The 25592-nt window shown below is 37.7% G+C and overlaps 3 protein-coding genes across 4 annotated transcripts in view; 2 read left to right on the forward strand and 1 right to left on the reverse strand.

Annotated features, from left to right (window-relative positions):
* The window catches only part of LOC109072493 (Kv channel-interacting protein 1-like), a 33141-nt gene extending 29427 nt beyond the window's left edge, over positions 1-3714 (forward strand). For both annotated transcript variants that reach the window (XM_042732464.1, XM_042732465.1), the window contains exons 2-9: positions 613-737; positions 1517-1586; positions 1678-1748; positions 1839-1946; positions 2023-2127; positions 2283-2343; positions 2554-2555; positions 2743-3714. In XM_042732464.1, the coding sequence (XP_042588398.1) occupies positions 613-737; positions 1517-1586; positions 1678-1748; positions 1839-1946; positions 2023-2127; positions 2283-2343; positions 2554-2555; positions 2743-2790 (590 nt within the window). In that variant the 3' untranslated portion in view covers positions 2791-3714. The remainder of the gene's footprint in view (positions 1-612; positions 738-1516; positions 1587-1677; positions 1749-1838; positions 1947-2022; positions 2128-2282; positions 2344-2553; positions 2556-2742) is intronic.
* Positions 3715-4600: 886 nt separating this feature from the next.
* Positions 4601-8677, forward strand: LOC109072513 (nucleophosmin-like). The gene is made up of 10 exons (XM_042732466.1): positions 4601-4750; positions 5974-6053; positions 6140-6259; positions 6343-6436; positions 6543-6652; positions 6738-6787; positions 6888-6954; positions 7038-7232; positions 7427-7501; positions 7907-8677. The coding sequence occupies exons 1-10, from the start codon at positions 4711-4713 to the stop codon at positions 7946-7948; spliced, it is 873 nt and encodes a 290-aa protein (XP_042588400.1). The 5' UTR covers positions 4601-4710; the 3' UTR covers positions 7949-8677.
* A 954-nt stretch (positions 8678-9631) lies between these two features.
* LOC109072494 (T-cell leukemia homeobox protein 3-like) lies at positions 9632-14893 on the reverse strand. Its single transcript, XM_019088733.2, has 3 exons — positions 14213-14893; positions 11728-11965; positions 9632-10744 (listed from the first exon to the last, which is right to left on the reverse strand). Exons 1-3 carry the CDS (start codon positions 14652-14654, stop codon positions 10531-10533), a joined length of 894 nt encoding a protein of 297 aa, XP_018944278.1. The 5' UTR covers positions 14655-14893; the 3' UTR covers positions 9632-10530.
* Between the last annotated feature and the right edge of the window lie 10699 nt (positions 14894-25592).

The raw sequence follows: 25592 nt of genomic DNA on the forward strand, positions 1-25592 counted from the left end.
TCCATGAGCTTTCTGACCCTGCTTAGACAGCAAGGCAACTGACATTGCTGAATTTGTTATGAAGCCGTTATTTTTGTTTTCATTGCACACAAAAAGTATTCTCGTAATTTCATAAAATTATGGTTGAATCACTGATGTCACATAGATTGTTTTAATGATGTCCTTCATGGGCCTGGGAACATTTCAGTTTCGTTGCTGCAGAGTCAGAAAGCTCTTGTATTTCTTAAAAAATACCTTCATTTGTGTTCTGGAGATGAACAAATGTCTTACGGGTTCGGAACGACATGAGCATGACTTATTAATGACAGAATTTAAATTTTTGGACACTAAAAGTGTCTTAGAGTCAAAAGATATTTCAATATTTTCACACACTGTGCTCAGATTTGCAAAGATAAAGAAGAGATTTCCATGTGAACGCAATATTTTCTCATCCAATTCTTAGCCACACTGTCAACAACTGTCTTATTTGTCTCACTTTTATTTCTCTTACGAAATTTAAGGAGGAGCATCTGAGAGAAAGTTGATATTTACTGGGCTGCGAAAGAGCAACCTCTGAGCAAGCAGTGGTCATTTATCAGCCTGAAACTGACATGTGGCTTGCTTTCTCTCTAGATAAGGTAGATGATGAATTAGAGATGACAATGGTCTGCCATCGGCCGGAGGGTCTCGAGCAGCTTGAGGCGCAGACAAACTTCACCAAGCAAGAGCTACAAGTCCTTTACAGAGGCTTCAAAAATGTACGTTGCCCGGTATTTCTTATCTCATCCTTCTCATCGCTCCCACATCTGCGCATTTACTTTACACAAATGTCTTTTGACACATTTTGGAATCTGATAAGAAGCTTATAGTGTTTATGTAATATATCTTTATGCCTCAATATCTTTACTTATGAATCATTGCATCTCATCTGCATATACTGTCCCCGTGGTTCTGTTTGCCATGTCTCATCTGTCTTTAAAACTCTGTAAACTCTTATTGTTCCTCTTTGCATTATCCAGCATGTCACTAATCACTGTGTGCTAGCCTCAAGCTACAGTCAGCCAGTCATATTTCACAATACCAGCATTTGCACGCTCTATTAGACACACATAAACCGTCAGGCTCAGCAACCCACACAGTGGCTCATATTTGTTGGGTTAAAAAAGCTTTGCCAAAACCACTGTGCATTATATGGCAGCGTTTAAGCCCATTATATATATTGGCTATATATATATATATATATATTAAAAAAAAAATTCCTCTTTTTTTATATACAATTCTCATGAATATGTGTTACATGACTGCAGGTGATTTGTGGAATTATTATTAAAAATGTATTGAAAAAAAATCACATTGATTTTATATGTGATATTAATATTATTGTTATAATATTACAAATATATATTACTAAAAGTTTTATATTATTTTATATTATATAATATTTATTAATTATTTAACTAATCCAATTACTACAAGGGGCCTCAAGCCAATAATATGTTTATAATATAATGTTAATAATATGTTTTTTCCCCCTCAGGAGTGTCCAAGTGGAGTAGTGAATGAGGAGACATTTAAACACATTTATGCACAGTTTTTTCCACATGGAGGTACTAAAAAGTGAGAAATCCTTAAATATTACATGCTTCTTATAATAATCAAAGTGTCTAATGTTTTCATCTGTTGTCACTGCTGTACTAGATGCCAGCACATATGCACATTATCTCTTCAATGCGTTTGACACCAGAAATAATGGATCCATAAAGTTTGAGGTATGAAGAAAATGTGGACTCATGGCACAGAATGAAAATATATATTTTAGTGACATTACATACAGGATGTCTTTCCTGTCTTTCTCTCAGGACTTTGTGATGGGACTCTCTACTCTACTGCGGGGGACGGTCAGAGAGAAACTGGAATGGACATTTCATCTCTATGACATTAACAGAGATGGATTTATCAATAAGGAGGTATAGCATATGTAGGCAGTCATTGTTAACATCAACTTAATTCAATAACTCACTGCAGTCTTCATGTACCTCATAGGAAATGACAGAGATAGTGAGGGCCATCTATGACATGATGGGGAAATACACGTATCCGGCTTTAAAGGGGGATGTACCAAAGCAGCATGTGGATGCCTTCTTTGAGGTCAGAAATTAAAAAAAAAAAAAAAAAAATTATATATATACATATATTTAATGGTGATTTTCATCAAATTATGTGGCTCAAAATATCTTCATTGTACTGTTGATTTATCCATTTCTTTTGATTTTGGGATAAAACATGTTTTCTCTCTCCTACAGAAAATGGACAAAAAAAGATGTGGTTTTGTAACTGTGGGAGTTTTTGTTTTTGTGTGTAGAGGTATGTTTATATAGTTGTACATGTTGTATTTACATCTGCCTTAGACTTTTGGTGAATTTGCCAAGCTCCTTTCTACAAACCCCACCCCTAAAGACATGCCAGCAATCTTAAACATGCCAAGTAATTAATGGCTCAAAACCAGTTACTCTCAGAGCCTTTCTTACGGTTTACAAAGCCTGATTGTTTGTTTCAGTGACATCTGTCAGGTAGAAGTGTAATTTTACAGGTGATATTTAAATTCCAAATGTAATTATTTTTTCATGTGGAAAAAGCCACATACTGGTGTATTTAATAATAATAATAATAAAAAGTAAAGATAAAGTTTGACTAAAAAGACTCTACTGCCTCTGTGTGGTTAAACTGAAGAATTACATCTATATACTTTTTTTTTTTCACCAGGATGAAAACATGATGAGATCCATGCAGCTCTTTGAAAATGTGATGTAGAGAAGCTCCACCAGAAGAAGAAAAAACTAAACAGAGAGTGGGAAACAGAACGCAAAGGGAATTTTACATTTAAATATATATTTGCTATATTTCACTGAACAAAGTTCTGGGGGAATATGATGGCATGAGAGGAATGAGAGTCTGTGGGCTTTGTTTTTCTCTCTCTATTCAAACCCTGTAACATATTCAGTGTTGTTCTCGCTGGTGTTTTGGGAAATTGCCAGCCCAGAATCCACTTTGATCCAGCCACAGAACGGAAGACTGCATATGTTTGAAATGCACTGTGCATTTCCTGACTACCTGGTGGTGACGATCAACAACATCCTTCTTCCCTATGAAAAAAAGAAAACCACTCTCCAATGTTTTTCATTTGCTTGACCCTAGAGCTCAGGACTCTACATTTGATGTACTGGAACTGGATCCAGGAGGAACTACAGCCTGCTTTGTTTGCTTTCTTTGCCAGAAGCGCTTGCATGAGAAAAACCAGCAGATGTGTTCCCTATGAGTTGCTTGAAAATAATGCTGGCCTTCAAAATATCTAATTTTATGATTTATTTAGCTATGACATGAGGTTTAGAGGATACTTAATTTGATGTTGATTCTGTCTTGTGTTGTCAACGTTGTTTGTTAGTTATTGCTGTTTACAATCTGCCCGCTTAATGTATGTCTATCTGTTTCAGTACTTACCAAGCCATTTTTGCCCACCAGATCATAAGGTGGGACAGAAGTTAAGTGTGTGTGTCTAAGTATCGAAGTAAGTGAGGAGTATTAAGGACTATTAACTACAAAATCACAGCTGTATTCAAACCCAACAAATGACAATCTAGTCCCTGGCTACCCTTCTGTCCCCAGATACCTCTCCATAGTTTCAAGAAGGACAAGACAATGTTTGTAAGGGGGGGGGGGGGGGGGGGGGGGGGGGGGGGGGGGGGGGGGGGGGGGGGGCTGGTCGGGGGGGGGGGGGGGGCGAGGGGGGGGGGGGGGGGGGGGGGGGGGGGGGGGGGGGGGGGGGCATATAGGGGCATATAGTCATAGGACATATAAGCTATGTATATACTTGCAAGTATGGTGCCACATGAAGAAATATCCAATGAGGCAGATACAAACTGTGAAAAGGAAGTATTCTGTGCAATTCAAATCTCAGTTAAAAAAAAAAAAAAAAAAAAAACAATTAAGAATATTTGTGGAATAGCATTCAGCTGTGTTTATATTTCACTGTTTATACGCCAAAGACTTGGCGTCATTCTGTTTGGTTATTATTATTTTTACCTAGGTGCCAGTAGAGTATGAATGGCATCCCTTTATTGTGTATTAATATTATTACTATTATTTAAAAACTGGATAATAACGTCTCAAGTTCATTATGCTTAATGTTAATCATTTATGTAACCGTTTTATTAAAATGTTTAAATAATATGAATAATAATATGAATAAATCAATCAATAAATCAATGGTTCTCAACTAGTGGATTATGAAAAAAAAATGGATGCGTAACGACAGCTAAAAATAACCTGACTCACTAGTATGTAATAATGTACTGTAAGTGAAGCAACATAAATTAGCTCTTTATTTTATTTAAAAATGCTTCCTCATTAAAGGGGTCAATGATGCTGCTAAAAAGAACAATTTTGTGTATTTGGTGTAATGATGTGTTCATGCAGTTTAAGGTAAAAAAAAAAAAAAAAAAAAAAAAACTTATTTTCCACATACTGTACATTATTGTTTCTCCTGTAGATTTAATCCAACCCCAAACTCCGTGATTCTCAATAGTATCTCGTGATTCTTTGCCTGTGGAGCTGATTCATTGGCTGGGCAGGAAGACCGTCCCAGTAGTGGGCGTGATATACTCATTGTGGGTTAGTGTGTCCATCCTGTACTCGAGCACAGTTCATCTACAGACATACACACTGCTTACAGAGATGGATCTCGAACAAATGGGTCCCCAAACCTTCCTGTACGGTATGTAATGCGTTAAATAATTATCCAGATCCGTTCTTGTCATATAGTCTATTAGTTCACACGTATAGTACGTAAACGTGGCACTAGTAAGTTACGCAAACTGAGCATGGCGAAGTGTAGTTGCCAGCCAACTACTCCAAGTTATATTTTCAGACGTAAATTGCTTAGCAGCACATGTTTTTGTGTTAACTGATATAAATATATTGTAATATCGATGTTACTCGATGTGGAGTGACATTGAACAACACGTGTAAGTTAGAGCGTGAATTCGCACTAGCTAATCGGTTAGCACTAACGGACTTTATACACATAGCGGTTGTCAACAAATAACATGAGACCCATTTATGTTTGTTCTAGCCTTTATAGATAAATTCATAATAAACTTATGAATTGAATGTTTTAAAACATCGAAATGAAACCTCCACAGCTCGTGTCTCCCTGCACGCGCTCTCTAAACACGTGTGCTGGTCCTGGCGCTCCAAAATGGCGTCACTGTAGTACTGCACGTGTTAGATGAGACAAAGCATTAAGTGTTTGAAAAGCATGCAATTTAAGACTATATTCTTAGTTATATGTGATAAGTCAAATGGATACTAATTACGTATAGTTTTTTTCTTCTTCTTAGTTTCGTTTTCCTAACAGACACACCCAGATCTTTTGCACAAATGATGCCAACGACGTTTGAAACGGTTACTACAATGGAAACGCAATTCTGGTTTAAACGTTATCAGCATTGTCAGGTCTTTAGCAATAAATTCAAATATGAACATGTAGAGCGTCTCACAAACTTGGCCACGTGTAGTTCCTTGCCTCCACATGAAACCATTGACTGCATTTTTTTATTTATTTTTTTGTAGTAACGCGGTTTTAAATAAGATTTTCTATAAACGATGCAGAGCGAAATTGGCTCATTGTGCATGCTATAAAAATGAACGTGAACGAATCGTCCTTTGGAGCCAGATTATTTAAACGGATTGCATCGCAAAACCGGACGGAATGATTCATTCACGATCGGATTGAATCAGACTGAGCGGTTCACTGACTCATTTATTCAACCAAGATCCGTATCAGGGACCACGTGCCAAATGAAATGAATCACTTAATCGGTTTGAAGAGAGAATTGCTCGAAAAATACCAGTGTTTAGTTACATTTTCCGTCACATGAGGGATCTTAATGCTTTTTAAAGTACTTTTTAAATAAACTTGTTTGTTTGTTTTTATAGGTTGTGAGCTCAAGGCAGGCAAGGAAGTCACTTTTAATCCAGAGGATGATGATGATGATCATCAGTTATCAGTCAGAATGGTATGTGGCCATTCATAAACGGTCTTCCAATTTTTCCAATTTAAATTTCATATATAAGGCATTTGTTTGATTTGTTATTGTTGCAGGCCTGCGTTGATCCCACAACAAAAGACGAACTGAACATTGTGGAGATCGAAGGGCAAGATTCAGAGGGTCAGAAGGTCAAAGCAGTTCTGGCCACACTCAGGCCTTCCACTCTCCCCAGTGTAAGTAGAATGTCCATCCATTGAGAAGTGTCATTTGGGACACTTGAATTGCTCTTTTAACTAAAGATGTGTTTGTATCGCAGGTGTGTTTGGGTGGGTTTGAGATCACTCCACCCGTTGTGTTCCGCCTACGCTCTGGTTCCGGTCCAGTTCACATTAGTGGACAGCATCTCGTCAGTGAGTATTTCATAATACTTGAGGAAGTGTAGGATTATTTGGGTTTGTCTCAGATAAGCAAATGGGAAACTACTTTGGGAGTTTCTTATTGGTACTTTTCTTTCAGTCATGGGAGGAGACCAGTCCTTTGATGAAGAAGAGGAGGAGGAGGAGGAAGAAGAAGAGACATTGACAACTGCTAAGAAGAGGCCAGCATCGGTGACTCAGAAGCCTTCAGTAAGTTCTGGAATGAATTAGGGTCCTTTCATTGATATGTAGCTGTAATTTTGTGGCTCATTTTCTAACCCGTGTTCTTTTATAGAAAAAAGTGAAGTTGGATGAAGAGGAGGATGATGAGGATGACGATGATGAGTATGTGTTGTCTTTGCCATCTATGTAAAGTCATAGGAATTTAGAATTTTAGAAATAGTATTTCAAAAATAAGTAAATGAAATATCATTTTACTTTCCAGAGATGACGAGGAGGAGGATGATGACAATGAAGATGAGGAGGAAAGTGAAGAAGAGTCTCCTGTGAAGGTGAAATGAGTTAATCAGGTCCTACATCTTGTAGAATGTTAAAAATTGTGGTCAGAAATGCATTTTTCCAATTGTTCTGTCAGGAAAAGAAGGCACCATCCAAACCACAGACCCCTGCACAGAACGGAAAAGGACCCAAGTCCAATACGCCTGCTAAACAACAGAACAAGACTCCTGAAAAGAACAAAAAGGATGTCAAGAAAACACAGTCACCCAAAACGCCACAGGTTTTCACTGTCCCTGAGATCAAAGCCAAAATTATGGCGAGTGTAGAAAAGGTATGTTTTCCTTTGCATCATCTCTGCAAATGAAGTCACAATAAGATTTTGCATGTAGAGAGAAACTATAATCCTTCTATGCATTGGGATACAATGGGAAAAGTTTGATTTGTGCATGATATTATTGAAAAGGAAAAAAAAAGCATACTGGAAAATAGCACTCATGTTTTTTTTGTTGTTGTTTTTTTTTTCAGGGTATAGCATTGCCAAAATTACAGCCAAAATTTGAGAACTTCGTAAAACACGGCCTAAAAGTCAACGACGCAAAGGTATATGCATTTTTCTTGTGTAATGTTGTTTTGATATTGATATTTGTCAGTGAGGAAAAAAAGAACATCTAAGACACGTTTTTTTGTTTATCAAACACTGCAAATTTAGATTTGGCATACAGTAGTTTTTCATATATTTATGAAATTTAGGTAACTGCTTCATTGCTTTTTGTCTAAGAAAAAATGTTTTGATGATACTCATTATGATATTGGGACACCCAGGTTTTTTGGCCGCCAGATGTTTAATATAAATGAAAGTAAAAACATGTTAATTATCAAAGAGGTGTATTCAAGTCATTGTATGCTTGAATTAATTAAACTAATAGATGCTAGCATAAGGAACATATTAGGAACCGTCATGAATAAAGGTCTTACCTGTACTTCTGTTTTGTTTTTTTCCCTAAGGTAATCGAGGAGCTCTGGAAGTGGAGACAGAGTATAAAATAAGAGCTATACCATCTTTTTTGCTTAAATTATTAGGCGCTCCCCACTTTTTTTTTTTTTTTTTTTGACCATGATTTTACTTTTTTTGTTACCTGCAATTTTAAGTTTGTCCCCATACTCTTCAGTTTTTATGTCAAATCCGTGCCATTCCCTGAGAAGACTTTACTCAAAACATGACATTTTTCATCCTTTGCAATCTGGCCTCTCCTCTCTGTCATGTCCATGGAGTGTGGCCTTAATTTGGCAGCTTGCTGCTTAAATGAGAGTCTGAGCAGATTTCAGCCCTCTGGTTTATATGAAGATTTGTTGACCCGTCCATGGTTTCTTTAAAAATGACATGGAAATGTGTGTATGGCATTCTGATTAGAGATGCACCTGAGAAGTCAATTTACTGAAATCTTGAACAGCTTGACCTGATTTGCAATGCATGATTAATGGGTTTCAGAATGGCATCAGTGATGAACTCCAGTATTTCAGCAGTTCATGTTATTTTTGTTATTGTCAGTATCTTGTAACCTGCTAGAAGGTGGGATGTACTGTATGTTTGGGATTGATAAATCAACTGTAAGAAATCCAAATGTCAAGAATGTATACTGTTAATGTCCCAGTCTGTGCAGCTGAATCTCAGAACTCATAATCTGTGTGCTGCAATTCAGATGTGGTAAACTTTTTTTGACTTTGTTGAATCTGTTTAAATGCAAATAAAGTTTATATTTCACAAGTGTTAACCCATTTAATGTGGCTCATAAAATTCATTTTGGAGAAGCCAGGACTGTTTTGATGGGTCTCTCCAAGTTTTGTTCCATGCTTGACTGTGACATCTGTTCTTTAAGAGTGTCTTGTCTGAACACCTAGCTTTTTTTTTCTTCCATAAAAATGAATGAAAAGATTTTTTGTATGTAAAGTATGACAGAGAGTGAGAATAATATTAAATATTAGTGTTGCAGTGTCTTTGTTTAATCGCGCTGAAACAATATACGTGATTTATGCAGATTTTGCGAAGAGGAACGTTATAGCCAGTAGAGGGCGCTAAAACACCACGCTTTACAAATCGTACAACCGTAGACGTGATATCATTGCTGTAAATGTGGAAAGGAGCCAGGAATACTTCCTGTGTAAATTATCTTGAGCATTGAGTCTATATTACTGAAGGCTTTCTCAGATGACCCCGACTCAACCATACACATCACCTCCTCACCCTCTCCAGTCAAAGAGGTCCTGGCACAGGTCACTACTAACCATCTGTCCACAAAGAGCTGTGGCGGAACTCCACAGGTTCACCTTGCGGAGGCTTCGACAGCATCATAATGTATGGAGTCTGTTAAATCACTTTATAATGGACACCCCTCCATTTACCCCCCACCCAGGCCTTTAAAACAGGTCAGTTCCTGAGAGTCAGCACTTTGGGAGGAGGGAGTTGGTTGCAGAGGGCATAAAGGCATTTTTATGGTCCCACAGGATCCTGCATTTATCTGCTTGAGGACATAAGTGCTTCTTTGCTGTGGCAGGCATAATCGACTGCAAGCAACTACCAGGACTCAGTGTTTATTTGTCGATCAAGTTGTGTAGAACAGTGGTAGGACCTCTGAAAGCAACACATTACTCTAAAGAAGAGTGCTGCTTAGGGATTTGGACAAAAAAAACATTAGGGGAATAACAAATTAAGCAAAGCACACCTTTTGTGTTAATGCCAAAACAGAATGTTTATTACTTTTTGTTTGCTATTTACATATTTATCAAATACAAAGTATAATACAGAGTTTGGGATGCAACAGTACACTTACATCATCTAACAAACCCTTGTTTCATCTGAAATTGTTCTTTCCCTCTGACACAACATTCAGTCATCGAAGCATGATTCTGAGGAGTTTCTGAGCTGCGTTTGGAGTCACTGCTGAATAAATCTAACCGATTAAATCAATTGCAACCACCCCGTACAACGTCATATGCCTCTCTTTTGAACGCTTCATGCGATTCAACAAATAATCGGGATGTATTTTCAAAAAATAAAAAAAGTACCTGGTTATCTTTTAAACCCCAGAAAGACGAGATATGCATACCCAGCCTGACAAAAAGGGAAAAGTGTGTGTCTATATGTGCAGCTTTCTGTCCTTTTATTTTCACAAATGGCCAGATTGCTGGCATTTTAGGTTGTGCAACTCACATTATAAATAAGTAATTCATCGTTACTTCTCTCTTCTGCATTAATCCTGTATTCTACAGCTCTGAGTGGTGGAGAAATTACACGGGGGGCAGAAGGACAAATGAAAGGATGGAAGAGAAGATCAGAGGATCTGTAAAAAGGTCAGCTGAGATGGCCTGTTCCATTCTACCAGTCATTTTGTCAATGAAACTGAACCTGATGGGGATAAAAGTCTCTGTACGCAGAGACACACCACAGAAAACAGACTTCATTTATTCTGCAGAGGCTCGTACGACGCAGAACCGTTTTATTTGTATGGGTTTGCTCACTGTTGGATGGGCAATATTAGTTCCTCACTTTTTTGTGGAATGGAATAGTCTTTTAGGACGGAGATAACATCCCAGTCCATCGAGAATGTCATTTGCTTCTTGAGTTCTGGTACTCATACGAGCGCAGTCACTCCCCCAAGCTTGCCGCTCTCCTCGCCTGCCCAAGGCTGTAGGTTCTGCAGGGCGAACAGTGATGAGTTGTGGATGCAGAGCGGGTCTGTTGGAACTGAATCAGTCAAAGACTTCTGAAACGCATCGTGCTGGAGTTGAATCATCAGCCGGTTGGCCTGCTGACGCTCTGCCTCCCTCTCTTCCGCTGTCTGCCGTCTGACATGAGATGATATCAAGACAATTTGAAGTTTTACATTTGCCACAGACTTGCTCATGTGCACATTAACTGCAGTTATTCAGTTTCCATAGCAAACAATTAATTACAGGGTGAAATTAACTACAGTAAAGCTATGAGAAAATATGGTGATCTTCGAGGAAAAAAAATCACTAATCGTGTGAATATTTTACCAACATATGGATTTAGATATAATTAATTTAAGTGAAATTGTGTGAGCTGTTGTGGAGATGTAATTGATTAATGGAGGTAAATATCCAGTTTATTTAGACATTAAATTTGTGTAATGTTCAAGCAGCCCCTCCTCTTCTCCAAAGTGTGGTATGTCATTAGTGCGTTTGCCTTAATTAATAATTAAAATTTCTTCTTGACAACACCATTATTTCCCCAATAATTCTTACAGGTATTATGGCTGTTAGTAGGTCAAATCTGCAAAGTGATTTCAGGTCATTGCAGACACTAATGTGGTTAGTCTATATATATATTAAATTTAAATTAAAAAAAAAATATATATATATATAAGGTCATTATATATATAAAAATATATATTATATATATATTAAATTTAAATTAAAAAAAAATTTAGTTTATTTAACTTTTAAATAGGGCAGTTTATGAAAAATATGCATTTCAGTCTGTTTAATGATTTTATGTCCAGTGTGAAATTTTATCAATCAGATCTTTCCAATAATTCCAATAATTTTAGTTGCCTGTTTACAACTCTGGCTAAAACCATGTTATAGTTTTAAAACAATCAGTGCACCTATTTCACAGTGTGCTATTGGCTTTATCAATATCCAGACAAACGTTTAGAAAAAAAGATATGCAATGGGAAATATAGTGAAATTGAGGCGTTCTTGTGCCTTTGTTCCTCATATGTGATCACACTTGAGTTTTTCCCAATTTTTCTCAACATTTCTACATTTTCCATTAGAATATATCAACCTTTCTTTCTGTGTCTCACCTCCACTTGGTCCTGCGGTTTTGAAACCAGGTTTTGACCTGGGCGTCTGTCATTTTGAGAGTTTTAGCCAAAGCTGCTCGTTCAGCGCTGGCCAGGTATTTTTGTCTGTGGAAGCGCTTCTCCAGCTCACAGATCTGCACTCGAGAGAAAGACGTACGGGGCTTCTTTCTCTTAGGTGGTGTGCGGTTCTGGTACGGGTGACCAATACGCCGAGCCACAGTGAAAGGCGTCAGGGCTGCTGTAGTATGAATAAGGAAGGAAAAGCCAGTGAGAGATGATGTAAGTTATGAAGAGTCTGACACACAGTTAATTGACCTCCTTCTGTCACACTAAATCATTTTTCAGGCCAAATTGAAATCTGCCTATTCAAGATTTAAAATCTTTTTTGTTAATATTATGATTTATATATAAATATAATATTATATTTATATATATTACCTAGTATTTCGTATACCTATATTGTAAAATATTTATGTTGCTTTTGCAGTATTAGAGTAAATGCATTTAAATGTTTTAAAGACATACTATCCAAGCCCACAAAAAAATGGATGCATTGCACATTTTTAGAATCAAGCATTTTTTTTTTCATATAATAATTGACAGAAAAAAAAATAATAATAATGAAGGACTTTCAGGAAGTAAAACGCTTTTCGCACATGAAACCAGCTTTCACTTAAAGGTTTGTATAATTGTGTGCTGCATTAATCAGTCCAAGTTTCTGACTCTTGCTGAGTCAAAGGAAAACTCTGTTCCTCATCATTATGAATTACTCCATGCCTTCATGCACTATACCTTTTAGATGTCAAGTTAGACTTTACATTATTGATTGATAAATACTAAAAACCCTTATAAACAGATGGATTGCTGATGCTCTTAGGATTTGTTGAGAGGCCTGTTACTCAGGTTACATATAAGCTGTACAATAAAATCACACAAAACATATCCTATTAATGTTGCATCAAATACAAACAGCAGCTGTTCTCCTATAATGACAGTAATTACCTATATTGTTCATTTATTTATTAGCCAAAACACAGAGCAGCAGAGAGCGCCTGTTACCGCAGCTATAGGTGGCAATAATTAAAGCTGGTGAAATATTGATATGTCTTTCTAATGGCACAGCGTTCGCATTATAAACGTTCGCAGAATAAAGAAAGCTGGTGATCTATGTGACAGCTCTGAATTGTAAGAGTTTACATTCATACGCAAAAAAAGCGGTTAAACTAAATAAAACAATACTCATTTATTTCTGTATTTATGTAGCCCGCTTGGTAGATGTTCAATACATATTTGAAAACAAAAAAAATATATAAAAATAAAAATAAGCATGTATATCTAATTAAATCTGGTTAATCTAAAAAATAAAAAATAAAAAGTTATTGCACAATTATTTAGATTATGTAAAAATTGCACAAGTCCAGTAAGCTTAAATATAAAGCAAAATCATGCAAACAAACAAATATTTTTTGCTCTTGCTGTTAACAGTCACGTTGACCTAAGCTGAACATTTTAAAGTGTTGACTTTCTATCGGTCTTTTCCATTTAATTTCTCCCATAACCGGGACAGGTGTTTCACGCTCTTCAAGGTCAAATAAAACTAAAACGAGCTCCTCAGCAGCATCCATTCATCTGCCGGCTCTTTATGGAAACAGCAGGATCAGGTTTCCCAGACATACTGTCTAATATTTATTGTATTGAAAATTCTACCAATTCATCCTTGTGATTCTTTCACGAACACACATGCAACAGCATGCAGTTTGCACAACTACAATGGCAAATGATTAAAGGTGCATTATTCTATTTTGGGGAATACATATCTATTGCGATAACTCGCGAAGACATTTTTAAATATAGGCTAGGCTACTCTATTTAGGTTAAGAAATCCGTGGTGCGTTCATATGAATATAGGCTATAATAAAACATATTGTCTAATTATTTAAATTTAGGTTACTTTAATGATAGGCTAACTAAAGCATCACATAATATACTAGGCCTAAAGTTATTGATAAGTAGCCTACTGTTGTTATAGCGTGTCACCAACAATAGCTGAAATGTTTTGTTGTTGTGGTTGTTGTTGTTTTAGTTCGTCTCTCATAATTATGCCGTCCTATAAAAAAATAAATAAATAGAACAGAATTTAAAAAAAATATGTTTAAAACAAGAAAGAAAGAAAAAAAAAAACACCGTATTAGAAATTTTTATGTTTTACATTTCATACGTTGTAAGTCTGCTTGACTTTTACTGTCAAAAAATCCACAGACCACCGACATACTACAAATATTTTAAAACATAATTCACATAGCCTAGTGTTTGGACTTTTTGCAACTATGTTTGTGTTTTTGTCATAAGACGCAAATGTGAACTTGAGTGTTTTTTTGTTTTCTCAGACAATTCACCATTTTGTGATTCTGATAACTTCAACCACGAGGATTTTGTTAGAAAAAAATGAAAAGAACAGATCGAAAGAATAAGACTATTTGTTTACCCGCAAACCTGTCTTTTGCGAAGCGCTGGCTGCTCTCCATCCAGGGAAAACTGAGGCTCCCAAGACCGGGCACCGCGCTGGCCATGGGTGGAGGCACGGCCGCGGCCAGGGGCCTGTGAGCCGGGACCCTAATCACTCCTCCGGGTGCAAGGGTCAAGTTCACTCCGTATGGACTGGACTCCTCATATGGAGCCGCGATGCCGTGAAAAGTGCCGGTTAGTGTCGTGTACGGCGTTGCGCTCGCTCCTGTTGGGCTGCCGAGATGGTAATTGCCTCCGCTCGCGCTGCTGCTGCTCTCGGAGTTATTCCTGGTCGAGTTCTGCTGTGGCTCTTGATCGGTGCCGCTGAGAATCTGGTCTATGCCGAAGCTGATGGGTTCATGTTGGGTAGGTTGTGATGTTTGACTGGTGCCACTTGGGCTAGAGCTTGGGGCTCGGTCCATCCTCACCACCCGAAGCTTTCCAGTGAGTTTATTCCACAGACAATTTCGGACTGCCCTGGAATTGTAGCCTACTACGGAAAACTAGCTCTATGAGTGAGGGAATCCCTAGTAATAGCTACTTTGTGATGTATTACTCCTCGAGATTCAATTCTTGACTTCGGATGGTTTGGACGCATTCGTCTGTGGGTGAAAAGTTTTTGGCACGAGGACTTGGCAGATTTCTGGCACTCTCTCTCTCCACTGGATCCCTGCGCGGAACTCGTTGGCCTCTTCTCTTCTCTGATTGGACAGTGCTCAATCTCCCTCTCCTTATTGGCTTTCATTTTGCTACAAGTCACGAAACATAACGCTTTTTGTGACATCATTCTTTAAAATGCAGATCGTTTAGTCCACAATTTCTGTATTGGTCAAGTATCTCTTTATTATGGACATGCTGACATCAGCACGTCATCACTGGCTTTTTAAATACTAGAGTATTTAGAGATTCTACCGTGACCTCGTGTGGCAAATAAAGTCCTCATCATTGTATTATTTACCATATGTACCGTTAGTCTGGTAATCAAATATAGTTTTTATATTGGTTTGTTTCTTCTGTTTAGATTTTGTGTATATAATTGTATGGTTTTTAGTTTTTTTTGTTTTTTCTGGTTTGGTAAGTATAATCGGTGTAGCTATATTAAAATCAGAAACACTTAGACTATGATCAATTCACGCTTAAAAAAAAAAAATGGAATTTATATATCGCCTCCAGCAACTGGAGGAGTGCTTCTGACCTCAAAGCTGCCCTGAACCTTCTATGTCAATCAACTTTAGACTCGTTCTCGGCTTTATTAGAAAAAACTAATTAAATATCCTTTTTATTTATTTTGTCCATGGGGCAGTTGGAAAGTAGCCTATCATATTGTTCATTAGGCTACATCGCATCAAGACAAAATACAACATAAAGTGTAATAATAATAATAATAATAATAATAATTACAATACGTTTAGGATTCCTATTTTTGATAAAAGCATTAAAATTCTGATTTATTTTCATAAACCATGTTAATTGAAGCGCTTTTTAACTTCTGAATTTTACGAATATTAAACATAGACTAAAAGGTATAAAAATAAACGGAAAATAAACTGAAAAGTAGGCCTATTCACTGAAGTCTCTCTAAATCGATTAAGGGACGGTGTGTCCGATATAGAGTAGGCTATCATTCGACAATAATGGTAACATTAAACATTGGACATGGATAAGCCTATATAAAACTCACAAGTTACTAATGCTAGACATCAGCTTACTTTTTAAAGTGTTCTTAAACCAACGTAAATTATTTTGTTTCTGTTAAACATTTCCTAAAACGTTACTGGATTGAGTCCTTTATAGGCCCAGCATAATTTCAATGACTTTTAGATGCTCTTTAGTTGTTGCATCCGGAAACCGTCAGTTTCACAGCTGTGCGCCTTGGAGCCTGCACTGTTGGTGCTTGGAGAGCTGCACTCCCTTGCGCTTATTTAATCGAGAGTGTTGGGACACCCGATCTTCTGACAGCGGATCTAAGTGGTTCCTTGTAATCTGCCACGAAAAAATGATTATGCTCTTTTGGCCTGGCCGCCGCGTTTGATTAGCTTCAGGGGGTGGGAGCTGGTGTGGAGCAAATTCGTTTACTTTGAAGTAGTTGATATTTTAATAGACCATTAGTGAGTGCTGACGCTAAAAAGCCTCGTTCCCCCGGGAGCTCGGCCCTCGTACAGTGGCTGAAGACGCTTACGTCATTCCCGGCGTTGACCCATGGTCACTGTTTCGCTCTGAGCCTCTTTGCTTTTATCATTTCACGTTTTCCTCTCATTAGCCTAAAAAATATAGCCTGTCGTAAGAAGTATAGGCTTCGATATTTAACTTTTCGTCTTCTTAGATAGCCTATTATTATGTGCAAATAAAAATTTTAGGCTTATGTTTTGTTTCAAACTTGTTCCAAAAGCGCTTTAAATGTGAAATTTTTCATTTTTTGTTGGCCTACATAAATAAAAAAAGTTCTGGTCTGAGTGAAACCATAATTTAATATTTTCTTTTTGGGGGAGGTGGCTATTAAATGCACTCACAAACCTCCCGATTCTGTGAGGGGCACAGACGGTCTCACCTGGCAGAGTGCTGGAGGAGAACTCGGACCCTCTTCTTATCTTTGACCCGTGCAAACAATTTAGCAGCCGGGAATCAATAGATTGATGATAAACTGAATTAAAAGCGTGAAATCCCTCGCTCAAAGAGCAAATAAAGGAATGGTTGGCGAATTGTTGGAGTAATTACCGGGATCTGCATATGAGCTGGCGCGCGTGCCACCCTGCCCCCGGCGCTGTTTTTATTGCACGTGTCTGCCGTTATCAATTCTGCCGAACATTTTAAATGGGAGTCTGGCAGCCCGCAGTATAAAAGCGCTCAGATAATATGCAAAAAGACGACGCTGCTTTTGAATAATAAATGACGCACTTTTATAGCGGCTTTAAAACACCTGTGATGCTACGATATGAAAAGACCATGATAAGTAATAGTGCATTTAAAAAGGATCTAGTATGTTTTTATTACTATATTTTAAAAAGCATAGAGTGAGAGAGACGGGCTGAAAGAAGGAAATGGGCTGAATGAGGAGGGGCTGGGAGCCAGAGAGATAGGCCCTATCTGTATTATTGCAATAAAAGCCAAGAAAAAGTGAAAGGCGCCGAAATTCCCTCCCAGCGAAATACCCTGCTTAATGAAAGTTTAGAGTCTCTCTCTATCTCTCTGCCCATGAAATATTCACTCAAATGTTATATAAAGCTCAGCGCCTAATGTCCTTTATGGCTTTTCTTTGTTTTTTGTTTTTTTCCTGCTTGTTGTTCTTGCTTATTATTCTTGGGCTGTAATAGAACTCCTTTTAATTTAGTTTACATGGTGCGTCATCTGCGCCTTTTTCTTTCTTTCTTTCTTTCTTTCTTTCTTTCTTTCTTTCTTTCTTTCTTTCTTTCTTTCTTTCTTTCTTGTTGGGGAATGAATTCACTATGTGCATAACCGTCTTGAACTGAGAGTAGAACGTGTAAATTTCTGCGTAAAAAACTAAACAAAAAACAAAAACAAATTTGTGGTAAGAAAGTATTTTTTTAGTCATAATGGATTTTTGCACTGACCTAATTTGTGCAGTTAATATGTGTCCGGGACACACACACAAACACACACACATTAGAAAGTGTTATTTTTTATTTATTTATTTATTTTTAACCCCTACTCACTATATTTCTATGATATTTAAACACGTAAACTTGTGTGGAGGATATATATCAAATTAAACAAGAAAACCTACTAATCAAGATGACACTAGTTCTGACTTTTAAGGCTATTCGTTTGCCAAAATTGTGAGCGTGACCAGCAAACACATTATTTGTTTATGCATTTGAATTATTGTTCCCAATTGTATGTGCTGCTCAGAATAAAAACCTTTTTCTGTTTGTTTACCATTTGAATTAAACCTATAGAAATGAAAGTGATGGGTTGTGATGGCATAATGATTATTATTTTATTAACAAGTAAATGTGATTACCACAACCAATTATAGAACAATTCACAAAATTGTAAATTATTTTCTACAGTATTGCAATCCACCAGTGTTAGTTTGTAACAACACCACTGTTTATACCTGACATTAATTTATATAGTTTAGGCTAACATTGCAGCTTTCTAAACCACTTTAATTTGCCGAAGATAAATATGAAATATTATAAAACATTTGAGACATATTGCATAAATAAAATCTCAAAGGAACTCAAAAGAAGATAAATATGAAATATTACGCACAAATTACAAGTAACTTTGGTACTAAGACTTCCCTTTCCTGTCTCCCCTAATTGATTCATATCACAGTTTTCAGTATTATCAGATTACATGCAGGTATTTCTCCTGAATGCAGATACACACATATTTAGAGTATTTGTCCCCACGAATATCCAACTGATAGATTTACAGTTTCACAACATGATTAAATAAGCCTCCAAAATGAGCAGTCTGCCACGCTGAGATCAATTTACAAAAGACCACTGTACTGTAATACACATACATTTTTCTGAATAATTTTAGCAGTCTGTATGTTGAAATATACAAGACAGATTAATGCAGTCAGACATTTGTTTTTAGATACCAGTGAACAGAACATCTTTTTCATATTATTCTAATTCAGCATGCAATCAGCTATAATTATTATTCTACATCTTTCTAGGCTTCTTCTTGTTGTCGTTTTTCTTGTTGTTTTTATTAGTAATCTGCAATGTATGGTAATATGAGTCTATTTATCTGCATTCTCTATATGGAGTATGAGAAAGCAGCTGAATCAGGAAAGACCCCCTACCGTGGGACACTGTAAACAGAAGCAGATCTCTGTGTGTGTGTTTGGGTAAGGGGGAGCACTGCCACAGGCTTTTGCTTTTAGAGATCTCAGAAACTGCCCCTGATTGAGGAACCTGAAAAAAAGATGAGCAAGAGAGAGAGAGAGAGAGAGAGAGAGAGAGAGAGAGTGCAACGCACAGCTGTTTAAGACAATAGAGCAGGCTTTAGTGTAACCTGCTCACTGGGAGCATTTCAGCAACAAAGAGCCAAAGAGGAGTTGCCCCAGGGAGGAAATGGATAGCCTCTCTCTCCCCCTCCTCTTGCAGAGCTCTCTCACTCACTCGCTTTGGTTCACACAGACACACAAGTGCATCTCTGTGCCTCATTATTGCTCAGTGTTCAGATGAGCTACGCTCCATTGAGTGAAGAGATGGAGAGAGTTTAACACACCACGCTGTGGAGAAATGAGCCGCAATCGGAAGTTCTCCTCTCTCCTCTCGATGTGTGTTTGACTGGACCCTGTTTGATGTGATGCAAAGACTGTGATCTTGTAAATGCTTCACCATGGCCATTTACTATTTCCACATTCTGTCTGTCTTGATGAGCTTTATCAGTAACACAAAACAGTACTGCCTGCAGGTTCCCCCATCTAATCCAAAATCCAAAATAATCCACAAACTAAACAAGTTTTGTTTTATATTAAAATAGCAAAATATGTTATTATTATTATACATTAATTTAATTAAATGTACTAACATTTTATAACAATATAATAGGATTTTATGCTTTGATATTTATACACAATATGTAATGTAATTGATTTAATATTATTTTAATCTCAAGTAAAGAATAAAATTTGTTGCATTTGTTTCAAAATGAGATTAATATTGTTTTTGTTATTTCAATAGTTATTACCATTATTATGTATCATTATTTTGCAATTTAACATTTACATATTTTATAGTGTCTAATATTTAGAAATAATTTTAATATAAATATCTATTTTATATAATAAGAAAAGTATATACATTTTATAATAATAGACATTTTAATAAAGACATATAAGTTATAAGTTATATATAATGTACATTTAGTTACTCATTTTTGATATTTATTATTACATTTAATAACAATATGATATATGCTTTAACATGATTAAGATATTTAATAATATTAGAGTATAAACTTAGTATCATTTTAATATTGAAATGAAATGTATATATTTTTACAATTATCATATTTATTATATAACATTATTTTACTATTTAACATTAATATATTTTAATGATTTAATGTAATTTCAATAATTACATTAGTTTTTTATTTATTTAAAACTATTTTTTTATCTAGTTTGTTATCTATTATCCAGTTATTTTGCATTTAAATTACATGATATTCTCATCTGGATCAATAAAATAAACATTAATGGCAGTCTTTGGACGATTACAGGATGTTATATGAAACATAACCAAATCAGACCCCATACACAATCCATTGCTAACAGGTTTGCAGGTAAAGCCATCATCAAACAGGCAGATGTGATGGTCATACATGGAAAGTAGACTGACACTGTGTGTGCCGGAGGGGATGGCAGATCTGTGGCATGTGGAGCGCAGAACCGCTGCTCTGATGGTTGAGTGCGTGGCTCTGTTTCGCTTTAATGGCAGATGAGACGGGGCAGACGAGTAAGGGGTACATGTTTAAGGGGGGCAGCTGCAGGAACCATTGAGAAAGTTAGACTTCTTTGGCCTGGAGAATAACTTGATGGTAATTATTACTCCTTGATCACCTCCAGGTTGTTTATTTTGCTTAATTGTAACCTTACTACATCAACGTTGTGTTTTTTTTCTCTTCATGCATGCCTATATCTGTGCGTAAATGCTCCGGCGAGTGTGTGTGTGTGTTTTGAGTGTGTGTGGCGTCGGTGTCAGCCTCGCCGTGAATCGTGTCAGAGGCACTCAATAAAAGGCGATTATGCAGTGTGTCGCTGTGCCTCTCTTTGTCTTCCTAACGACTGCCTTTTGACCTTCTCACCCTGCCTGCTGCCTGCCGGCGGGAGGGGAGGGAGCGCGGACCAGCTGCCACCAGTCTTACTGCCCCTCTCGTTGGCAGAGGCCTCGGCTACAGCCCCTGCTCCTCTCAGCACGCTGGGCCCTCAGGGTGGAGCAAGCTGTTGAGCCACCAGTCTCCCTGCTGTCCCACCTGCCCTACACACATTTATACATACACACACACCGTCTCTCAGCATAGCCAGAGGCATCGCTGTCTCCTCCTATGTCTCATCCATCTCCGCTCACTTCCAGTCCGTTCATTTTATGTTTTGTCACTTTTTGGGGGTTTAGTTTTAGTCCTATTTTCTTTTAGTAGCAATAGTTGTTTTCCCCTCCAAGCTGTTTTCGTCTGTTTACAGAGTTAACTGTCAGATTTAAGTTACATTAGTGGGTGACATAAACTTGTAGCGCAGTTTATGGACTCTTCGACTGGTTTGAGGGTGTTTATAGGATTTTCTATTAATGTTGTTTGCTGTCTGGAGTATGTGTGTGCTGACATCCAACATGAGGCTACTGCGGGATTTAAGGGATAATGGTGCTAGTTACGGACACTGGAAAACAATGGCAGCGTACAGTGAGGTTCAGTAAGGGAGCATTAGCATTAGCATTAGGTAGCTTATCATGGGCTTGTAGTAATGAACAGCATGTTTTGCAGAATTTATTCATCTAGGCTAATATTAATTTATAATTGTTTCTATTGTTCATTTTCTATATGTTTGTGAATTTGAACAGATACAAACTGGTAATGCAAATGTTTAAAAAATGCATTAACATTATATACATTAATAAATGCTCTAAAAGTATTGTTGACTGTCAATTTGTGTGCTTTAAAAAATATTGAAGTTTTGTTGTAAATGAAAGATTATTGGAGTATGTATTCTAAGAAAATACTAGTTCAGTCTTTCCCTTTTCCATTTAATTTATGTTACTTGCCATTTCTTTGAATTTTTTGGGGGAAATTTACTAACATATTCTGAGTAAAATAGTTCTTCCAAAAGTGAAAATGAATTTACTCACCATCATCTCATTCCAAAAGGGTATGACTTTCTTTTTTTATGTGCAACACAAAAGAAGATATTTTGAGGAACTGTTTTTACTTAGCCTATATATGTCAACGGCTCCAAAACAACTGACTTTAACTCTATGGAAAACAACAAGACTATAGATATAGGACTTTGACAAAAAAACGTTTTTTAAAATGAAGGCATACAGGTTTGATAATTATAGCATGTATGTTAATGTGTATGGTGAACTCAAGTGTATTACATGCAGGAAGTAAAAGAAAAACTGATTATTTCCTCATTACTACCTTAAGAGCTTCAATATGTTTCAACGAAATTAAAGATGTACGCTTTGTAGATCGTTTTAGCAATGTCCACTAAATGCTCTTGCAAACCAGCAGCACTAATGAGCCAAAGCAATGGACACACACACACACACACACACACACACACACACACACACACACACACACACATACATGCACACACTCAGAGAGGGTTCTTTCTGCTCTTTTCTTTCTGACATCTCCATGATGGATGGCTTTCAAACACACACTTTATGAGCTGAGCATTCATCTGGATTCACAGCATCCACAACCAGATTTATCTGGGACGTGTATGAATGTGTGTGTTGGGGTGTGTGTGTGTGTGCACGCGCATGTGTGAACCGAGAAAGAAAAAAAAACTGTGTAGAGAGAGAAACAGTGAGGTGCGAAAAAATTGCATAGAGAGGTTTTTTTTTTTTTTTTTTTTTTTTACGAATCTGTGGTCTTTTTTGTCTGAAATCCATAATTTAACCTTCATTCAGAATTATTGCGAATTTCAAATGAAAAAAAGAGAGAGCGCTAATTAAATTCAGAATGTTTTTTCCCCTTGATGTAGGCTATTCAAAATGTCCCACAGGTGAACGACGAGCCTCAGGTGTCAATCAAAGCTTGTGGGCGGAGCTCCATGTGGCCAGAACAGTTCGTAATGAAGGGGTTCTGCAAGTTGACATAAGTTTGGGAGAGGAATGTCAGGACAGGGGTTTGGAATTTAGTTATTCTCTCCTCCCCTCTCCATCTCCTTCTCCTCTTGTCTCTCTCGCTCCCTCCTCCCCACTTTTCAGAGCGATTAACGCCCGGAGGATAAGACAATAAATCCTGGCCGCGCTGAATGAACGCCATTCATCATATTCATTTTCCTGTCGATACAATTATGAAAAGCCTCTGGCCTTTCTCTCTTTCTCTGGAACTCAATTCTGCTCAGGGAAAACGCAATTAGTGTGAGAGTAGGAGAAGGCTATCTTCAACTCCCTCTCCTCGATTCATCCCTTTCTCCATCCCTCCGCTCCTTAAACTTTTCCCGTTTCGTTATTCAAGGGGAGGGTTGCGCGGTCCGTGCCGTTCGGAGTTGAAAAGTTGCCCTCTCCGTCCATCTGCTCCATGCGGTCGGTAGTTGGAACGCAGACTGACACCTGCTGGTCAGCGTCTCTGTCGACTGTGAAGCGCAGACGTTATTGATTTATCATTATATGTGTGTTTGTAAAGCACTTTTCGGGCCGACTGCACTTTGCTTGCGCAAGCGTGTGTGTGTTCAAACAAGAGTGCAGGAGTCTTGTAGATGATACATGTGCTTTTATAATACACACTGTATCATACTGTACCTCGCTTGATGTATAGAGTTTGCGCGAGAGGAAAATACATCTCTATTGCCGCGTGTGTGTGTGTTATTCCAGCGCAATAATTTGTTTCAATGTAATGTTTCTATTTGAGTTAGGACGATGATAGCGCAAACCATAAAGTGGAATACGTGCGGTACTGTGAATATATCACGGTATTTTATGAACATGCTAAAATATCATTTACACTCTCTGAGCAGCACTGAGGAATAGATTAGCTGAAATAGAGAGGGGATATTCTCGAGTCCCATAATGCTTTTCAAAACAATTTTTTTTTTCATCTTTTCGCTATTATTGTTGTACGGAGAGAGCGGGGAATGGACATGGATGTGGGCAGGGGGAAGGAGCGTACAGGTGAATGAGAACAGGAGGGAGAGATAGAGCCACTTTATGAACGCACGAGAGAGAAGAGGAGAGCAATAAGGTGAGTAACCAGCCCTGCGGCCCTATGCTGCCAGACTATTTAAAAGTTATTAACACACATCTTTAAAAGGTAGAGCAAGAGAGAGAGTCAGGAAGATCGGCGGTAAAAAAAAAAAAAATACAATTCTGTTAGAAGCGGATCCGCATGGATGGATGGATGGATGACTGAATGGACAAGTGCAGTGCGTCAGATGAGAGCGAGAGAGACAGGCCAGGTGTGGGGCCAGTCGTCCTCTGTGGGTCTCCCCCGTATGCCCACCCCCCCTCCTGGTGCTAATTGATTCTGGCTGCTCAGAGCTGATTAGTGTGAGGACTCATGGGGTCCGAAGGCTTAAGCCAGCTGTCCCAGAGCAGTGTGTACCCCACCACCCACCTGCGGCACTGACGCCCTCTACTGGAGCGGCAGGATACTACTGCATTCAAGGGGAGGGGTGGGGGCAGGGAGTGGAAACAAGATACAACACGCTTAATGTAATTTTGATTGCCTTCAGATGCTGGATGCAGAGTAATTAGTTAATAGGTAATTAGTAATTATTGTGTACTTGGCAGATTAAGTGCTTGAAGCTGCAATGTGCTGATGTGATGGGTCTCGGTGGTGAAGCACGATATATGCACATCCTGAAGTCAAAACAGAGTGTAGGCTACAGTTCGTGTGTTATTCACTTCGCAAAAGATTCACTGATTTTCAAAGGGGAAGAAAGTTTTACGGGATCATTTTTCAGTAGCAATCTGTTGAGGCCTGCCAGGCCCAGTTCTATGGGGGTGCTCAAACGAAATCAATAGCAACCTCATTTAAAGCTGTAATAATTGCATTTCATTACAGATTTGGCAACCTATCCAGTGCATTTGCGCTTTGGAGATCGGTTTCTATTTTTGCAGCGTTGAGCAATGTAGCCAATCACAGACATATCTGTTGATTTCAGACATTTTCTTGAACCCAACAGCCAATCAGAGGCATTTAAAGGGGTCATTGGATGCCCAAGTTGATATGATTCTTTAGGGTCTTAATGAAAAGTCTATAACATGCTTTGGTTAAAATTTCTCAATAGTAGTGAAAAAAAACACCCTTTTTACCTTGTAAAAATCAGCTCTGCAGAAATCAACCAGTTTTTTGGATGTTGCTTTAAATGCTAACGAGCTCTGCTGACCCCGCCCCTCTCTCTCACTGTTTACTTTAGTTTCATTTAGCCGTGAAAAGTTAAAATCCACTCACTGCTATAAATCGCTGGAGTTTTTGTTCAGGTGTGTATTCGACACAAATCATCTTATTATAAAAAAATGTTGATGCAATGTAAATAAGAGATTAGTGATTTTGAGATGAACTAAGATGAGTGACAGCTTTTAGAGATTATAAATGGAGCGCTCTTTGCATCATTGCAATGGACGGCACTAAAACCTTTATATATATATATATATAAAGTTGGCATGAAATCAAAATTGAAAATTCTTATTTTTGAATGGAATACA

Source organism: Cyprinus carpio, chromosome B10 (assembly GCF_018340385.1).
Source record: "Cyprinus carpio isolate SPL01 chromosome B10, ASM1834038v1, whole genome shotgun sequence".
Taxonomy (NCBI): Eukaryota; Metazoa; Chordata; class Actinopteri; order Cypriniformes; family Cyprinidae; genus Cyprinus; species Cyprinus carpio.